The 16788-nt window shown below is 38.4% G+C and overlaps 1 protein-coding gene across 4 annotated transcripts; it reads right to left on the bottom strand.

The window, feature by feature from the left end:
• Nucleotides 1-1010: 1010 nt before the first annotated feature.
• LOC130721480 (zinc finger CCCH domain-containing protein 5) lies at nt 1011-16247 on the bottom strand. Of its 4 annotated transcripts, none has more exons than XM_057572280.1 (10): nt 16013-16247; nt 14836-15322; nt 14567-14695; nt 14312-14470; nt 11649-11741; nt 4640-4756; nt 3859-3933; nt 3463-3677; nt 1974-2393; nt 1011-1891 (listed from the first exon to the last, which is right to left on the bottom strand). In XM_057572280.1, the coding sequence occupies exons 2-10, from the start codon at nt 15292-15294 to the stop codon at nt 1246-1248; spliced, it is 2313 nt and encodes a 770-aa protein (XP_057428263.1). In that variant the 5' UTR covers nt 15295-15322; nt 16013-16247; the 3' UTR covers nt 1011-1245. The 4 variants fall into 4 exon arrangements, with proteins under 4 accessions (XP_057428263.1, XP_057428266.1, XP_057428264.1 ...); XM_057572283.1 differs by having other exon boundaries at nt 14567-14689; XM_057572281.1 differs by having other exon boundaries at nt 16024-16247.
• Between the last annotated feature and the right edge of the window lie 541 nt (nt 16248-16788).

Here is a 16788-nt window from a genome sequence, read left to right as displayed (position 1 = left end):
TGCTAAATACTACCGAGGATCATAATACCGACAAATATTTAGCTGGTGGTAATTTTCTGTTTAACAATGACATTTAGGGCTTGTCGATGATTTTTTACCATCAGCAATTCTCATTATTCTTGTAGTGATTTTCATATTTGTAACTTACAGTTCAAAAGTGCTTAGATGACATGAAATGGGAATGTGTCACTGTGCCAGTTCGACATCTTAGCTTCAGATTTAATAAATTATTAAAATATGACACACGCAATGCGTGGACATTTAATTACTTTGTAAGATTATTGAGAGATTAAAAAATATAAAGCCTTGTCAGTTATGGGAACCACCGCCTTGTGGTGCTTTCAAATTTAATGTGGATGAGGCATCAAAGGGTAATTCAGGTGTCAGTGGCATTGGAGGAGTTTTGCGCAATGATAATGGACAGGTAATTTTGTATTTCTTTAAATCCATTGGTCATGCTTGGGCTTATGAGGCGGAGATGAAAGCTATTCTGTCAGCTTTAGTTTTTTGTCATCAACATAATTTGGTGAATGTGGCTATAGAAAGTGACTCTACGCTTGTTGTGGGTTGGGTGAGAAATGGACAAAATCGCCCTTGGAAATTGTCTCATGAGTTTAATTATATTGATTATTTGATGCCTCTTGTCAATTGTGTGGGGTCAAACATGTTATGAGGGAGGGTATTGTGATTGCTGATTTTTTGGCAAATGAGGGGTGTGACAGGGAGGATGTTTGGGTTTTATGTGATGATTTGTAATTGCCTTGTGTGAAGACTTTTCACCTTTATGAGTTTCAATAAAAGTTCTGTTAGAAAAAAAATATATTATGACAGGTTAGAATGTGAGGGATCAAAGGATCAATTTGAGATAACTGAATTCAATGGGTTAGGAATCACATCATTTGAAGAGCATTGGAGGTGAGTTGTCACATTTAAAAATCTAATGTGGCAAGGGGTAAGAAAGAAGAGTTGTGTTGTAAACGTTACAATACGCACATCAGAATTAATATATATTATAATTATAATAGATAGATTGTCACTAATTTAAAAATTGCCAACCATTAACTTTTGAAATACAGATGATTTCCAATACTTCCTACATTATTTTGATTGAAACAGGTCACAACTTAAAACTATGGAAAACTAACAACTATAACTGATAATCTCTAATTAGTAGCTAATGATGCATATTCTCAGTGATCTGACTTAGAAACTCATCCCTATCTTATAAATAACTTGAAAATGATTTTAACAAGCTCTCTTCTTTTTGTGATGATGTGCTGCTCGTTCACTCTCCCTCTGAGACCAACCTCCATCAATTTTGTCATTTTCATTCTCATAGTCTTCACAGTAATTCTGAAGGTCATATCTCATGTGTCTCAAGCTTTTCCTAGAGTAATCATGTTGTGATTCCATCTCTCCTCTATCGTTGTCAGATTCAGATTCAGATTCAGCGGTTACATGACTGCTATCCCTGCTCTGATATCTTGAGCTTGACCTTCGGTCAATATGATGTTTTTTCCTATCTCTACCTCTGTCTGATCCAGTCTCATAAATCCAGTTCCCACAATGTGAGTTTCTTCCTTTGCTGTAAGGCTGCTTTTCATTGTCCCTAGTTATAGTACCGCAATCCACATCAGAATCCTCTTCGTGGTTACTGCTATGGTTCCTATTATGCGAGTTTTTCCTAGTCTGCTCTTCATCTGACCATTCCTTATCAGAATCAGTATCAGGAGTTCTGCCTCTGCACTTCTTTTTAAGATTGTCCTTAATGTTGGTACTCCTTTCCTCATCAGGAGTCCTCTCCTTCCTTTCACGTTCCTGTTTTCTTCTATGAGAACAACCACTATTTAACTGGTCCATCTTTATAGATCTTGATCTTCTTGAGTGATGCCTGCAAAACATCATGATACTATTAGAAAAATATAAATTAGACATGCAAAAGTATACAGAAATGCAAATACAGAAATACTCACATAATATCTTGATCTTCTTGGTTAATATGGTGTCTTTTTCTATCTCTATCCCCATCTGATCCAGTCTCACAATTCCAGTTCCTAGTGTCCCAGTTCGACTTTTGTGAGTTTCTTCCTTCTCTGTCATGCTGCTTTTTATTTCCCCTAGTTTTAGTAGTCCAGTCCACATCAGAATCCTCTTCATGGCTTCTCTTATTATTCTTATTGATTGAGCTTTTCCTAGTGTATCTGTGGTGCTTTACTCTATCTTCCTCTTCTTCTAACCATTCCTTATCAGAATCAGTATCAGGAGTTCTGTCTCTGCGTTTCTTTCCCTCATTGGGAGTTCTTTGATTTCTTTCATCTTCGTGTTTTCTTCTATCAGAATAACCACTATTTAATTGATCCATCTCCCCAGATTGTGATCTTCTTGAGTGATGCCTGCGAAATATTATGATACCACAAGAAAAAGTATAAATCAGACAGGCAAATATACAGAAATACTGACGTAATTAAGAAAATATGATGACATAAACCAAGACATACTGAGTAACTTGAACTTCAATCCGACAAAAACAGTTCTATATTTCCAGGTTATAAATCTCTCTACATTCACAAACTTTATTAGCCACAAAACTCTAGTTATCTCCCTTAATGCAGCAAGGGAAAAGCATAAAGCTATATAGTAGTCTCCAAAATTTGTTCATGTATTTGATTAAATTTTTTAGATGATTCCTATATTGGACTTTTGATTTTATTTTAACCAAGTCAGAACTGTTAGCATCTTGTCAAAATCAGGGTTATCAGTCCTGTACTCCTGTAGCCCAAAAAATGCAAGTTAGTGGGATAGCGCATGACAGGATGGCAGCTTAAATGAAATTTTAGATATAGGTTAAATAATTTATAAACATAATTTATAAAAAGTAAAAAGAAATTATTCAAAATTAAAGGAAAACTCACAACTGAAGTCATATATATTAAGCTAAACATACAAGTTTAAGCCTATCAGACCCGTTTGGAAACACAGCTTAATTAAGCACGCTTATGGTCATAAGCACTTATTCATAAGCTATTTTAAATTTTTTATTGAAATAAATTGAAAATAAGCTATATATAAGCATAAGCTCTTTTTCATAAGCTATCATGAATAGCTAATGAAAATAAGCTCAAAACAGCTTATGGTAGGACCATAAGCTGTTTGCTTAAGCTCTCCCAAACACTGACATAAGAACTAAATGAAGTAATCAGATAAAGTTAAGCTAGAAACCTTCAAAACAGAGGATGAGAAAACTGAAAAATGAAGAAAGTGAGCAGTGGGTCTCATGGGTTTTGGTCAAAATGAAGGTATTTAAGCAAGAAACTTGCAAAAATTGCTCTAAAATGCAGCAGGGTGGTAAACACTAGGGCTTGTTATTAATTTACAATCATTTACACATGTTCTGGCTGTTTCCAGTAACCAAATGAACCGATTGCATATCATGGAATGAGAAACAACGAGGTAAAAGCACACCTGTCAGAATCTGTTTTTGACATGTTCCTGTAGCTCTGCACACTTAGATTCCCTTGCTCCCTTAAGATCTCATAGTCATCAGAATAACCAAATAAAGCAGCCATTTTTCTCACCCAAAATTTTGGGGGTGGTTTGTCAGAATCAGCCCATTCATAGTCTCCACCAGGATTGCGGAAGCAGTGGATAAAGTTGCATGCTGTTCCATGGGAACAAGTCTGTGAAGATGCAAAAGAAAACCACAGAACCAATATATGAACATGGTTCACCGATTGAAAACTTTTTCTAGCATCTTATTCAATGTAAAAAATAGCAGCTAAAACCAACCAAGAGTTTAGGTCATGTGGTCAGATCCAGACGTCAAAATGAAAGATAACAGGCACGAATGTAATTGTATACCTTGAAACCTGATTTCATATACTCGCCACATATGGCAACCTTCCATCTTGTCAAATTAATAAATTCACAACTTACCTGCCATAAACCATAGACAGATTGTTGAAAAACTATACCAGATAGAAAAACTTTAATGAGAAACTGCATTCTATTGTGTAAAGTGGCATTACATAGGGAGGATTATATAGACTGTATCCTAAGCTTCTGAGAGCAGCTTGTGCACTTCTAACTAAATGATAAGAATTTCAGAGCAGCTCACTAACTGAGTTCTAACACCTCACAAAAGATAACAGAATGCAGTAGAAACTCATAACATAATAAAGCAAGAAACATATGAGTTATGCGATAACTATATTATCTCTATCACATAAACATATGGACAAAGTTAAGAAATTCACGCCTTCTGCTGTTGATCATGAAATCCCACTAAACCTTTCAAACTGCCAACCTAACAGCCATCCTTCAAAGAAACTTAGTCTAACATTTAATTTTCACATAACCTTTCAGTACAGTGCTGAGTGCTGACTCTTCACTATCTCAAACTAACCCAAATATGGTCTACCATTAACCAGTTTTGCATCAAATATTTCTTCCGCCTTGCCTTGGATATAACAGGAGTTACAGAACATTGATACAAACCAGGACATTAATCAGTTATAGAGCACGGTAGAGATGAAGTCCCACGTGAATATCCCAAGGCATATAAATTCAAGAGTTTCAAATATAACCTACAATACTCAAGATGTTTATCAGGCAGGCACAAAGAGACAAAAGAAAGCAATACCTGTTTCCCAGCAAAGTATCGACCATTAACCGAATTATAAGCAAGTAGAGCAGAATCCAATAATTTATACTGTACATAGACATTTCCTCGCAAGTGAAATGAACCATTTTTACACACCTGAAAATGATGTACAGATATTAGGATTAATACAGAGGCAAGTAATTGTGCAGGTGGGACATGCAGGGAAATAAAAAAGGGACAAGAACTCAAAACTCTCATGTATTTATTTTCACATGTGCCGTACATTTTGGTTTCCAAAATATTGTTGTTCAGACGTGTCCCCTTTTGGCTCACTTTTAAATACTCCTAGATTTTTTTTTCAGAAATGTTGGCTCAATAGAGACAACAGAACCAACTGACCAGTCAACCATCAACCTTTTTCTTACTAGGTTAGGTCGGCTACATGAATCAATCCACGCCATACTGCTGTCATATATTAAGTTTGCAGAAGAATTTATTAGAGTAGAGTACACATTACTCTGATTAAGAAGTTAGTTACTGTTAGTAGTATAGTTAATATTTGAGTTAGTTACATTCTGTTAGAATGAGCTGTCAATACAGCTGTCATGTGAGCTGTCATTACAACTGTCACATAACTGATTCTGTTAGAGTTGGTAGCTTGCTTAGCAAGCCTTGTATTCTCTATAAATACTGAGATCACTCATTGTAATCTTTAGCTTTTCAATAATGAAATTCAGTTACATATCTTAGAGAGTTTAACATGGTATCAGAGCGCTGAACGATCCTTGGGATCTTTCTCTCTGATTTTTCTCGCTTTTTCCTCTTCTTCTTCATCATCGCCATGGCTGATGACGCTTCTGCACCTGCAACTGCAGCTGCAACTCCAGTTCCGCTTGCGGTTGCTCAACCGCAACTGAGTTCTACTTCTCTAGTTCACAAGCTTATCCTGAAGCTTGATGATTCTAACTTCCTTTCATGGAAGCAGCACGTTGAAGGCATCGTGCGCACGCACAGGTTGCAGAGCTTTCTTGCTCATCCAGAGATTCCACCTCGCTGGCTCAGTGAGGATGATCGCGTGAATGCAGTGGAAAATCCTGCATATCAGATCTGGGAACAACAAGATTCTGCACTGTTTACATGGCTTCTCTCGTCTCTTTCTCCATCAGTGCTTCCAACCGTGGTCAACTGCACTCAGTCTTGGCAGATTTGGGAAGCAGTGCTCGACTTCTTCCAAGCACAATCGCTTGCTCAATCCACGCAACTACGTTCCGAGTTGCGATCGATAACCAAGGGCTCGAAGACTTCATCGGAGTTTCTCAAGAGAATCAAGTCCATTGTGAACGCGCTTGTCTCCATCGGAGATCCAGTTACCTATCGCGAGCACCTTGAGGCTATTTTCGACGGTCTTCCTGAGGATTACAGTCATCTCTTGACTGTAATCTACAATCGCGATGATCGCTGCTCGATCTCGCATGTTGAATCCATGGTTATCGCGCATGAAGCGCGCCTTGAGCGTTCTCGCACTCGTCAGATGAGTGCAAATCCTCCGTCAGCGCTTCTCGCTCAGGCTGCGCCACCGCCAACGCCTCCAGCGCCGCCATCGCCAGCGCCGACACCATCGTCGACTGTCTCTACACAGTCGACTGCATCCTCAGAAGCTAACTATGCTTCTAGTGCTGTCAACAACTCTTACGATGATCGATCTTATGATAATCGTGGTGGATATGATGATTCTCGTTCTCGCGGTGGTTATGGTGGTAGATCTGGTGGTCGTAACTCTCGTGGTGGAAGAAACGGTAATCGCAGTGGTGTTCAATGCCAGATCTGTTACAAGTATGGACATGATGCTAGCATCTGCTATCATCGTGGTTCATCAGGATCCAGTGGCTCGTTTGGTATGCAATCTTCTGGTTATGGCATGCCTATGCCTATGCATCCACAAATGCTCCCACACTTTGGATTCTCACCTTTCTATGGTGTTCCACAATTTGGAAATCCTACTCAGTTTGGTAATTCTCAGTTTGGACATCTTCCTGGCATGATGTTAGGCCAGTATCCTCAGAATTCAGGCATGAACATGAGCAACTTTGCTCAGTCCTTTGGTCATTCCCCTTATGGTGGTGCACAGTGGCATCCTACACCTGCACAATTTCCTGGTGGCAATCCTAGGGCTGCAAATCCTCCAGCCAGAGCTCCACAGGCTATGCTTACTGGTCCTACTACTTCTCCTGCTGCAGCAAATCTCAGCTCCTGGTTTCCTGACTCTGGAGCAACACATCATGTTACCAATGATGCATCTGTGATTTCTGATAGTGTCTCTCTCACTGGTACTGATCACATTCTAATGGGGAATGGACAAGGTTTGCCAATCCACTCTATTGGTTCAGCTTCTTTTCCTTCTCCTTATCACAAAAATACTACACTCACTCTTAGTGATCTTCTTTTAGTTCCTAATATCACAAAGAATCTAGTCAGTGTTAGTAAATTTGCAAAGGATAATAATGTCTATTTTGAGTTTCACTCATCCTATTGTGTTGTGAAATCTCAGGAAACTTCTAGAGTTCTACTCAAGGGTACTGTTGGTCCAGATGGTCTATACATCTTTGAGGGGATGCATACTCCAACTTTTCCTCCAGCCAGTTCTGTTAAAGCTTCCTCAGTTCCAATTCCAGTTGCTGTTTCCTCTGTTAATACTGCTTCTTTACCTATTTCTAATGTACCTAGTCCTACCTCTGATGTAACTACTACTTCTTATGCCTTGTGGCACAATAGGCTAGGTCATCCTCATCATGAGGCTTTGCATTCTGCTTTAACTGTTTGTAAGATACCAGTACCTAATAAAGCAAAGTTTTCAGTATGTTCAGCTTGTTGTTTGGCAAAGTCTCACAAATTACCTTCTTCTTCCTCTCATACTGTTTATACTGCACCTCTAGAACTTGTCTTTGCTGATCTATGGGGTCCTGCCTCTACTGTTTCTTCATGTGGATATTCTTATTTTTTGACTTGTGTGGATGCTTATTCTAGGTTCACTTGGATTTTTCCCCCAAGACAAAAATCTGAAACCTATTCTGTTTTTCTTCAGTTTCAAGCCATGGTTGAATTAAAGTTTAGCTTGAAACTGAAATCTGTCCAAACAGATAATGGTACTGAGTTCAAACCTCTTACCCCTCATTTTACCAAACTTGGCATTGTCCATAGGCTCACTTGCCCCTACACACACCATCAAAATGGTAGTGTTGAAAGGAAGCATAGACATATCATAGAAACTGGTTTATCTTTGCTGGCTTATGCTAACATGCCATCCCAATACTGGGATCATGCTTTCTTGGCTGCTGTTTTTCTAATTAATAGGCTTCCTACTGTGGTTTTGGGCAATGAGAGTCCTTATTCTAAGTTGTTTATGACTCTCCCTGATTATAAGATTCTCAAAGTGTTTGGCTGTGCCTGTTACCCTCATTTAAGACCTTACACTCACAACAAGCTCTCCTTGAGGTCTAAGGAATGTGTGTTTATTGGATATTCTTCCTCTCATCAAGGGTACAAATGCATGGACAGTGATGGCAGAATTTTTATCTCTCGAGATGTGATTTTTGATGAAGTAAAGTTTCCTTATCCTGCCATGTTTACCTCCACTGACTCTGACCTCCCAGATAGTGGCATTCTTTCAACAATACCTATTGTTCCAGTTCCAGTTGCTGCTCAGCCTACAACCTCCAATTCAGACTCTGATTTGTCTTCAGGACCTGTCTCTCTGGCTCAGGTTTCTGCACAAGAGCAAGTCCAAGCTTCTCCTGCAGCCTCAGGCACAGCTTCAGCACCCTCTTCTCCTGTTGGGCCTTCACCTCCAGTGGGCAATATTCATCCTATGCAGACAAGAGCAAAATCTGGCATAATCATGCCCAGACTGCATCCAACCTTGCTCCTCACTCAGGCAGAACCTACTACAGCCAAGCAAGCACTCAAAGACCCTAAGTGGTTGGCAGCCATGAAGGCTGAGTATAATGCATTACTAGCTAATGATACCTGGACATTGGTTCCTCTACCCAAAGATCGGACACCAATAGGATGCAAATGGGTGTTTAGAGTGAAGGAGAATGCAGATGGTTCTATCAATAGATATAAAGCAAGGCTTGTAGCCAAAGGTTATCATCAAGTGAAGGGTTTTGATTATTCTGAGACATTTTCCCCTGTGGTCAAACCTGTTACTATTAGGCTCATTCTTTCTCTTGCAATCACTAAACAGTGGCATATTCATCAGCTTGATGTCAATAATGCCTTTCTCAATGGTGCACTTCAGGAGGAGGTGTACATGACACAACCTTCTGGATTTCAGAATGAGGATAAGACTCTTGTTTGCAAGTTGAACAAAGCTCTCTATGGCCTCAAACAGGCCCCTAGAGCTTGGTTTGAAAGGTTAAAGTCAGCTCTTGTGAAGTATGGCTTCAAACCTAGTAGATGTGACCCATCTTTTTTCACTTTCCACAATGCAACTTGCTGCATTTACATCCTAGTCTATGTAGATGATATCATCATTACAGGCAACTCTTTGCCTCTTGTGCAGAAAGTGGTTGAGAATCTCAATTCTGAGTTCTCTTTGAAGCAGCTAGGACTGCTAGATTATTTCCTTGGTGTTCAGGTGCATCATCTTCAGGACAGGTCATTATTGTTGACCCAGACAAAGTACATTACTGATCTCCTTGAAAGAGCAGATATGGGAGAAGCAAAGGGCATCTCTACTCCTATGGTTGGTGGTGCCAAATTGAGCAAATATGGAGCAGATTACTTTGCTGATCCTACCCTTTACAGATCCATTGTAGGAGCACTTCAATATGCCACCTTAACCAGACCTGAGATAAGCTTTGCTGTGAACAAAGTTTGTCAATTTCTAAGTCAGCCGTTGGAAGATCATTGGAAGGCTGTTAAGAGAATATTAAGGTATCTTAAGGGTACTCTTCATCATGGGCTGCATCTTAAGCCTTGTTCTCTTCATTCTCCTGTTTCTCTAGTGGCCTTTTGTGATGCTGATTGGGCATCAGATCCTGATGACAGAAGGTCAACATCAGGATCATGTGTTTTCTTTGGCCCTAATCTTGTGTCTTGGAGCTCCAAGAAGCAGACCTTAGTGGCTCGTTCCAGTACTGAAGCAGAATACAGAAGCCTAGCCAATACCTCTGCTGAGCTGCTATGGGTTCAGTCACTTTTGCAGGAGTTGCAGATTCCTTTTTCTCCTCCTACAATCTTTTGTGACAACATGGGTGCAGTGGCTTTGACCCATAATCCAGTTCTACACACCCGCACTAAACACATGGAGCTTGACATCTTCTTTGTGAGGGAAAAAGTTCTCAACAAGTCTCTTTTTGTGCATCACATTCCTTCAGTTGATCAACTGGCAGATCTCTTTACAAAGGCTCTTTCACCTCTTCGTTTTGAAACTCTTCGTGCCAAACTCAATGTGATTGAGAAATCCATTTCTCACCCACCTTGAGTTTGAGGGGGCCTATTAGAGTAGAGTACACATTACTCTGATTAAGAAGTTAGTTACTGTTAGTAGTATAGTTAATATTTGAGTTAGTTACATTCTGTTAGAATGAGATGTCAATACAGCTGTCATGTGAGCTGTCATTACAGCTGTCACATAACTGATTCTGTTAGAGTTGGTAGCTTGCTTAGCAAGCCTTGTATTCTCTATAAATACTGAGATCACTCATTGTAATCTTTAGCTTTTCAATAATGAAATTCAGTTACATATCTTAGAGAGTTTAACAGAATTATTTACCTTATGCTTTGGCCTCTAGTTTCCCTAGCTCATGTTCTACCCCTACCTATTAAACTCTTCCATTTAGTCAATCCTCCTTATAGGTACTTCTACGGGTCTTCTATGTATAAACCCAAACCACCTAAGCCTCTGCCGTCGTTTACTTACAAAAATGCTTGACGAAGTTCTCCATTTGATTTTTTTTACTTCCCACTCTGTACAGCAAGATCTACTTAGAAAACAGAGAATCCAGAGAGAGAGAGAGAGAGAGCGGGAATTGAAAGAGTGTTTATGTGAAATGTGTATTGTTACTTGAATCATTTACTGTTACATAATATATAGACAAATCAAACAGCTTAGCTGGCATAACTGATTGGTAGGATACTAACTAATTCTAACAGAATGCTAACTACCTATAACAGCTGTAACTGCTTACACATGCAGTATACTGATTAATACTTTAATACACTAACACTTATACTCCAATACTCCCCCCACAAGCTCAACTGGCTGATGAAACAGAGTTGAAATCACAAACAATGAACTTGGAACGAAGCTCTATGAAACGAGCAGAGGCAAGTGGATTGGCGAGTGTGTCAGTAGGTTGAACAGATGTAGGGAGATGCTGCAAAAATCTGCTTGCTAAGAACCTTTTCACGAACAAAAAATAGGTCCAACTCCATGTGCTTGGTGCAGGAATGGAGCATTGGATTGTGAGGGAGATAGTGCTGAGATTATCACAAAAAATAGCAAGAAAAGTAGTTGCAAAACAACCCCAAAAAATAGTAGACTTAAGTCTACCCCAATAGTTAGCTTAGAAATGAGGATTGCCCTCCCACTTTATAAGTACTTCATTAGTCATATCTCTAGCCAATGTCGGACTGAATATACGGAGCATGGAGATCACAAACTTCATATTCATCGTAATTCTCATATCCTCATCATGGAGTATCTACGGGCAAATCAAGTTAATGCCCTTATCCACATCATGGGATATCGAAAAGGCGGATAGGATCATTCTTTAATTTCAAATTTCAAGGGGTGGTCCAATAATAGATCTAGAATTGGCTCTGATGCCATATTAGAATTTGGGCTAGGGCCTAGGTCTAACTTATACTCCGATAGATATAAACCATCACTTATTTCCATTTGTGACGTTTTGTGCAGTACCACAAAAGTAAAGTTCTATTATGATGAAAACTGAGTTAATAGCTTAATATAATCCAATATTAATTGAGAAATATTTAAAACAAATATAAATGAATATTAAAATATAGCAGTTAAAAAAAGAACCTTGAAGTTCACAATTTCTCCAAACTTCAGGAATTCTGTGTGAACATCCTCATAAAATTCTTCAAAACAGCTTTCAACCTCCTCATCTGTATACTGAATAGGGGGTTAACAAGTCAAACAAGAATTTTATGTAATATAATAACATATATAAAGCAATAATTCAATCATATGGATAAATGTGTTTGCGAGTGTCTATGGAAGGGATCCCCTCACTACAAGAGCAAGTATTTTGACCCTTGAACTATTCAATAACTTTTTGTAATATATTACAAACTATACATATTAGACAAATCTAACAATTTCAGTAGGACAACCATTAAAGGTGTATGATGGAAGGAATAGTGTTGGGAGGAATAAAAGGCAGACGGAATCTAGTTAGACATAATCAGTTATTTCTAGATGTTACAGGACAATTACATAAATGGCATGGCAGTTATTGACTAAATTTTATTTGCTCTAGGTGAGTCATATATTCATGGTGGCAGTTATGAGCAGAGTGTGTGGTTTACTGTTTTGCAGTGTTGAAGGAATGTGTGGGCAGAGCGTGTGGTTTACTATTTTGCAGTGTTGAAGGAGTGCGTGAGCAGAGTGTGTTTTGCTGTTTTGCAATGGGAAAATAACTTATGATCTAACTATAAGTTCTTTTGAGCTTATTTTGACAAGTTTCTCAGACTAGCTTATGAGTTAGCACTAATAAATACCTATAGGCTATTTTGAGCTTATTTCAATAGGCTTCTCAAATAAGCTTATGAATAAGTGTTCATTGTCATAAGCGCTTAATTAAGCTGTTAACCCAAACACACCTAAAATAATGCTATGGTTATTCATAAATAAGTAAAATATTGGAAATCAAAGAGAAGAAATAAAACTAGAAAAAAGCAGCAGAGTCCCGCCGGCCCCTGTGTTGAATATCAGTTAAAGAAACAGCCTTAAACATTGCTTGGTAGGCAGAACACAACATAAAAGAGAAGCCAAAAAGATATCCTCAACCATAACAGATGTATTCACATAAACTTCTCTAGAAATCCCAAAGCTCTACTCCAGTCCCATGTAAACATATCAAACCTCCATAAAACTGAAAATTCATTCTTATCTCCAAATACTCTCAATAACTTCACACCTACTTTAAGTTTAAGGCCCAATATAGGCCTGATATTCTGAAAATATTCCAAACTACTAGAATACCAGTTTTGTCTAAGTGAAATAATAAGTGGCTGTCGATCTAGGTTGATCTTCATGCTCCACATAACGCAGAGAAGTACTCCTATGAACCAGTTTATTTAACTAGTAGGAAAATGCAAGCCTACTGCTCCAAGCTACAATTAAGATTTTGTTAAACACCCTTGGAACTACTAAAGGAATGATAAATGTTCTGGTAGTCTGTAATATAACTGTGTCAATGAAGTAACTATTACCGATGGATTAGTTATTTAGTTTAAAAAATTAAAAATAGTACAACCATTTCATGAAAGCTATTACATTTGTTCCATCCTAACTAGTACCCTAATGGCACTAGTTAGCAAGAGACTAGACATAACAAGAAGATCCATTATATGTTGTGTCTGTGAAAAAAGTCTGGACTTTTATGGTTCATAAAGAAATATATAAGGTTTCAAGATTAAAATAAAATGGCGAATACCATACAGGTCACATGACATGAAGCACCATATGAGATGCATGTATCCATCTCATCATACAAGAAGCAATAAGATATGAAAACAGATTTGGCACAGTAAGCTCAAACATGACACAAGAATGTTAAAGGCATGCATAAAATCTCCCCTCCCTCGTACAAAAAACAAATTTTAACATAGCAATGTATTTTAAGAATCACTAACTGCATCCACATTTTTAAGGTTTTGCTGCTGCAATCTCAAACCCTTTGAAGGTCATGACCACTAGTCTGCAACATAACTCCATAAGCCACGACTGAGCTATTGCCTGACAACTACTAATGGTTAAGGAACAGGAGCATGTAAATTATTAATGTACGAAATTGTGGAAGTTGTAATCAAGATTTTTTCTTTCTGAGCAAAAAAAGGACTTAACATATACAATCTAATTATTTGCTCTATATTAAAAAATTGTGTCGAAATAATATCAATTGAAACATCATGGGGAAAAAAACTTCCCTTCTTACAGAGAAAATAAATAAAAATGTCAGAAAAGTATGATGCTAATGGTTGCAAATAAAGGAATCTAATGATAAACGGAAATAAAGGAAAAGGTAAAATTAACAAAGAAGTCAAATGAAAAAAAAAAGTTACAAGAGAATAGATTGATTAAGAGACTAAAGGGAAGCAGATCAATATGTGATAGCCGATAACCAAGCTCAGTAAGTAGGATACAACAGGTAATATCTTTAACTTGAAACCAACCAAGGCAAAAATCATGAGCCTCCACCAAAATGTATCTTGCAATGAATCTCTGATTATTATAAAGTCAAAGAATAAAAGAAATATCTATAAGTAAAAGAAAAGAATTGAATAAGAGTGCTTTTACTTTATGGGGACAACTATTAGATGAAGACTTTTATAATCAAGAAAAATGAATTTGGAGCAATCAAATCGCACCAACTTTGTGCAAATGAAATGAAATGTAGGGAGGAGGAAGTAATAATTATGAAAAATGTTAAATAGCAACTGAGGATACAATGAACAGACCTCAAGGCCCTCATCCTGCTCCCATGCGAGGCCAGGACCATTATACATGTTTTTGATCAGGATGGTGCAGGACTTGTCAGGGTAAAAATGGACTCTGCTACAACGTTGACCGAAACGACATGCTCCAGTTTTTAGATGAAAAGGACAATGGTCTTTATCCTGCAAGACATGCACACAAACAAGAGTAAGGAGTGATGATGATGATTGAGAAAATTGACAGTAAATAAATAAGCAAGGGCGCAAGGCAGAGGAAACCTGTTCTGTTCCGAAATTCGGTACTTGTCGAGCAACATTGTCGAGCAGCGCCGCTGAATTGGTGTGAGATTGAGATTCCGGGGGAAAGGGATTTGATGTAGGTCTATCATCACCGACGACACCCTGCTCCTGCAAGTGAAGCTATTAATGGAATACTGAAGAATCGAGGAAAGCAATTGCAATTTTACCATCATTCATATAATATAGTAGAATAGAGATTATTAGAATAGGTAATGATGTTGGTTGATTAAGATTACTAAGTAACGTACCTGGCTATGAATTGGATTGGCTTCCTTGTCCGAAACCCTAACTCTGACCTTTTTCTTCTTGAATATGATCTCATTCCCTTGCCAAATAATCTCTGGTGGCCCCTCTTCCTCCATCTCCACGTACTCATCATCAACATCAACATCAACACCAGTGTTGTGGTTGGATTTGGGGGATTGTTGTTGAAGTTGAAGTTGAAGCTGTTTGTTGAGATTGATGGTCTCAATGAAAGCCTTCTCTCTCTGGTCAAAGGCAATCCTGTCCTTTTCCATCCTCTCGGCTTCTTGCTGCTCTATCAACTGCAGCCTCATCAGCTCCTCAGGATCGTTAAGGCGTGCCTCTTCCTCCATCCGCTCCTTCTCCGCCATCTCCTTCCTTTTCTGCTTCCGCTTCAATCTCTTCATTTCCTTCCTCTTCTCCTTTCGACCTCCACTTCCACTCACTTCCATATTTTCTTCCATTCAACTATTACTTTTTTCTTGGTGCAGACTGCAGAGTAGTGTTGTGACAGATGAGAAGAAGCAAATGAACAAACAACTAAACTCTAAAAAAAGCCATATGTAACCGTATTTCTTGTGGAATTTTGTGCCCTTTTTCCCGTTGTCCAGTCACCTATCAACACTGTTTTTAAATATAAACACTCTCAAATATGGAAAATGCTTTGGTAGACTACTCAGGAGTGTAGATACCTAAAGTGAGAAAAGAAGAGGAAAGAGATGAGTAATAAACGTAAAGTACGAAGTGATGTGTAGAGAGAAAAATCGGGTGTCTAAGCATCTTCATCCCTAATATCTTAACTTTTGGTTCCTAGCACTATTCACAAAAACGGAGTATATGCTTTCCAAACAAGTGAAAGAACTCTCTAAAAGTGTTATGCAGTCTGCTCTTCCTCATTGAGTGCTCTAACACAAATACACAATTAAAATTACTTTTTAGTATTCAAAATTTTCAAGAGACCCAATTACACACCCCATTATATATTTTACACTATTTGATCTGAAAATAATGCTTCCCTACGTGACTGATTGATTGTTGATTTGTTTTAGTTGCAAGTAAAGATTAAAAAACTCTTCCCAATCAATTGCGAGTACAGATTAAAATCTTCCAACTCGATTAAAATCATGCCGTGAAAACAATCATAACATTACACCAACAAAACAAAGAGAGGTTGAAGAGAACCTAAGCAGAACCTTGCCAACCAGAAAGCCAACGGCGCTCACCAATGTCTCCAAGGTGTTCAGCCACCGCGCCGGAGATATGACTCACCCTTCACGTTCACGGCCTCCGTGCTCCGCCGCACGCAGCACCTTCCCTATCGCGGCCAAGACCTCCAACACCAACCGCTCCAACCTTCTCTCTCGATCGCTCTCTTCTTTTTCTTTCACTCACTCCCTTTTCCGTGATATAATATTTGGTTAGACCATAATACTACTTTTATTTCACTCTTTAATTTCGGAAAACAAAACAAAAAATTGAATATGGGTTTGGGTTTTGGTATATCAACCTTTGTTTTCTTTTCTTTTTAATTTTTATTATTGGTTTAGTTTAAATCAATTTGATGGGTGCCTTTCAAAAAAAAATTTGATGGGTGCCGGTAGCATCATTCGCAAAGTCTCTTTCGAATGGGTGGAAGGTTTTTCAGTTTTCTTTCATGGATGACAGTTGTCTTCTTCATGCTGAGCTTTTGGCGTTGAAGAATGGTTTGTTGCTGGTTTGAGACTTAGGGTCTCGTCAGGTGATCAAAACGAGTGATTCCTTGGACGTCATTCGTTTGGTTGAGGCCCCTCCATTGTCTTCTCTGTTGTATGATATCTTGAATGAGGTTATCTTTATTGATATTCGCTCATGGAATATCTCCTTCAAGCGTGTTCGTCATGAGGCAAATGCTTGTGCTAATTGCTTTGTTGCTTTGAGTTTGCGCTGAGATTGTGGTTTACTTTAGTAATCTCGATCTG

This window comes from Lotus japonicus, chromosome 5, assembly GCF_012489685.1.
Source record: "Lotus japonicus ecotype B-129 chromosome 5, LjGifu_v1.2".
In the NCBI taxonomy this organism is placed as follows: domain Eukaryota; kingdom Viridiplantae; phylum Streptophyta; class Magnoliopsida; order Fabales; family Fabaceae; genus Lotus; species Lotus japonicus.
The sequence above is the reverse complement of the archived record's forward strand: the minus strand, read 5'-3'. Positions and strand labels throughout refer to the sequence as shown.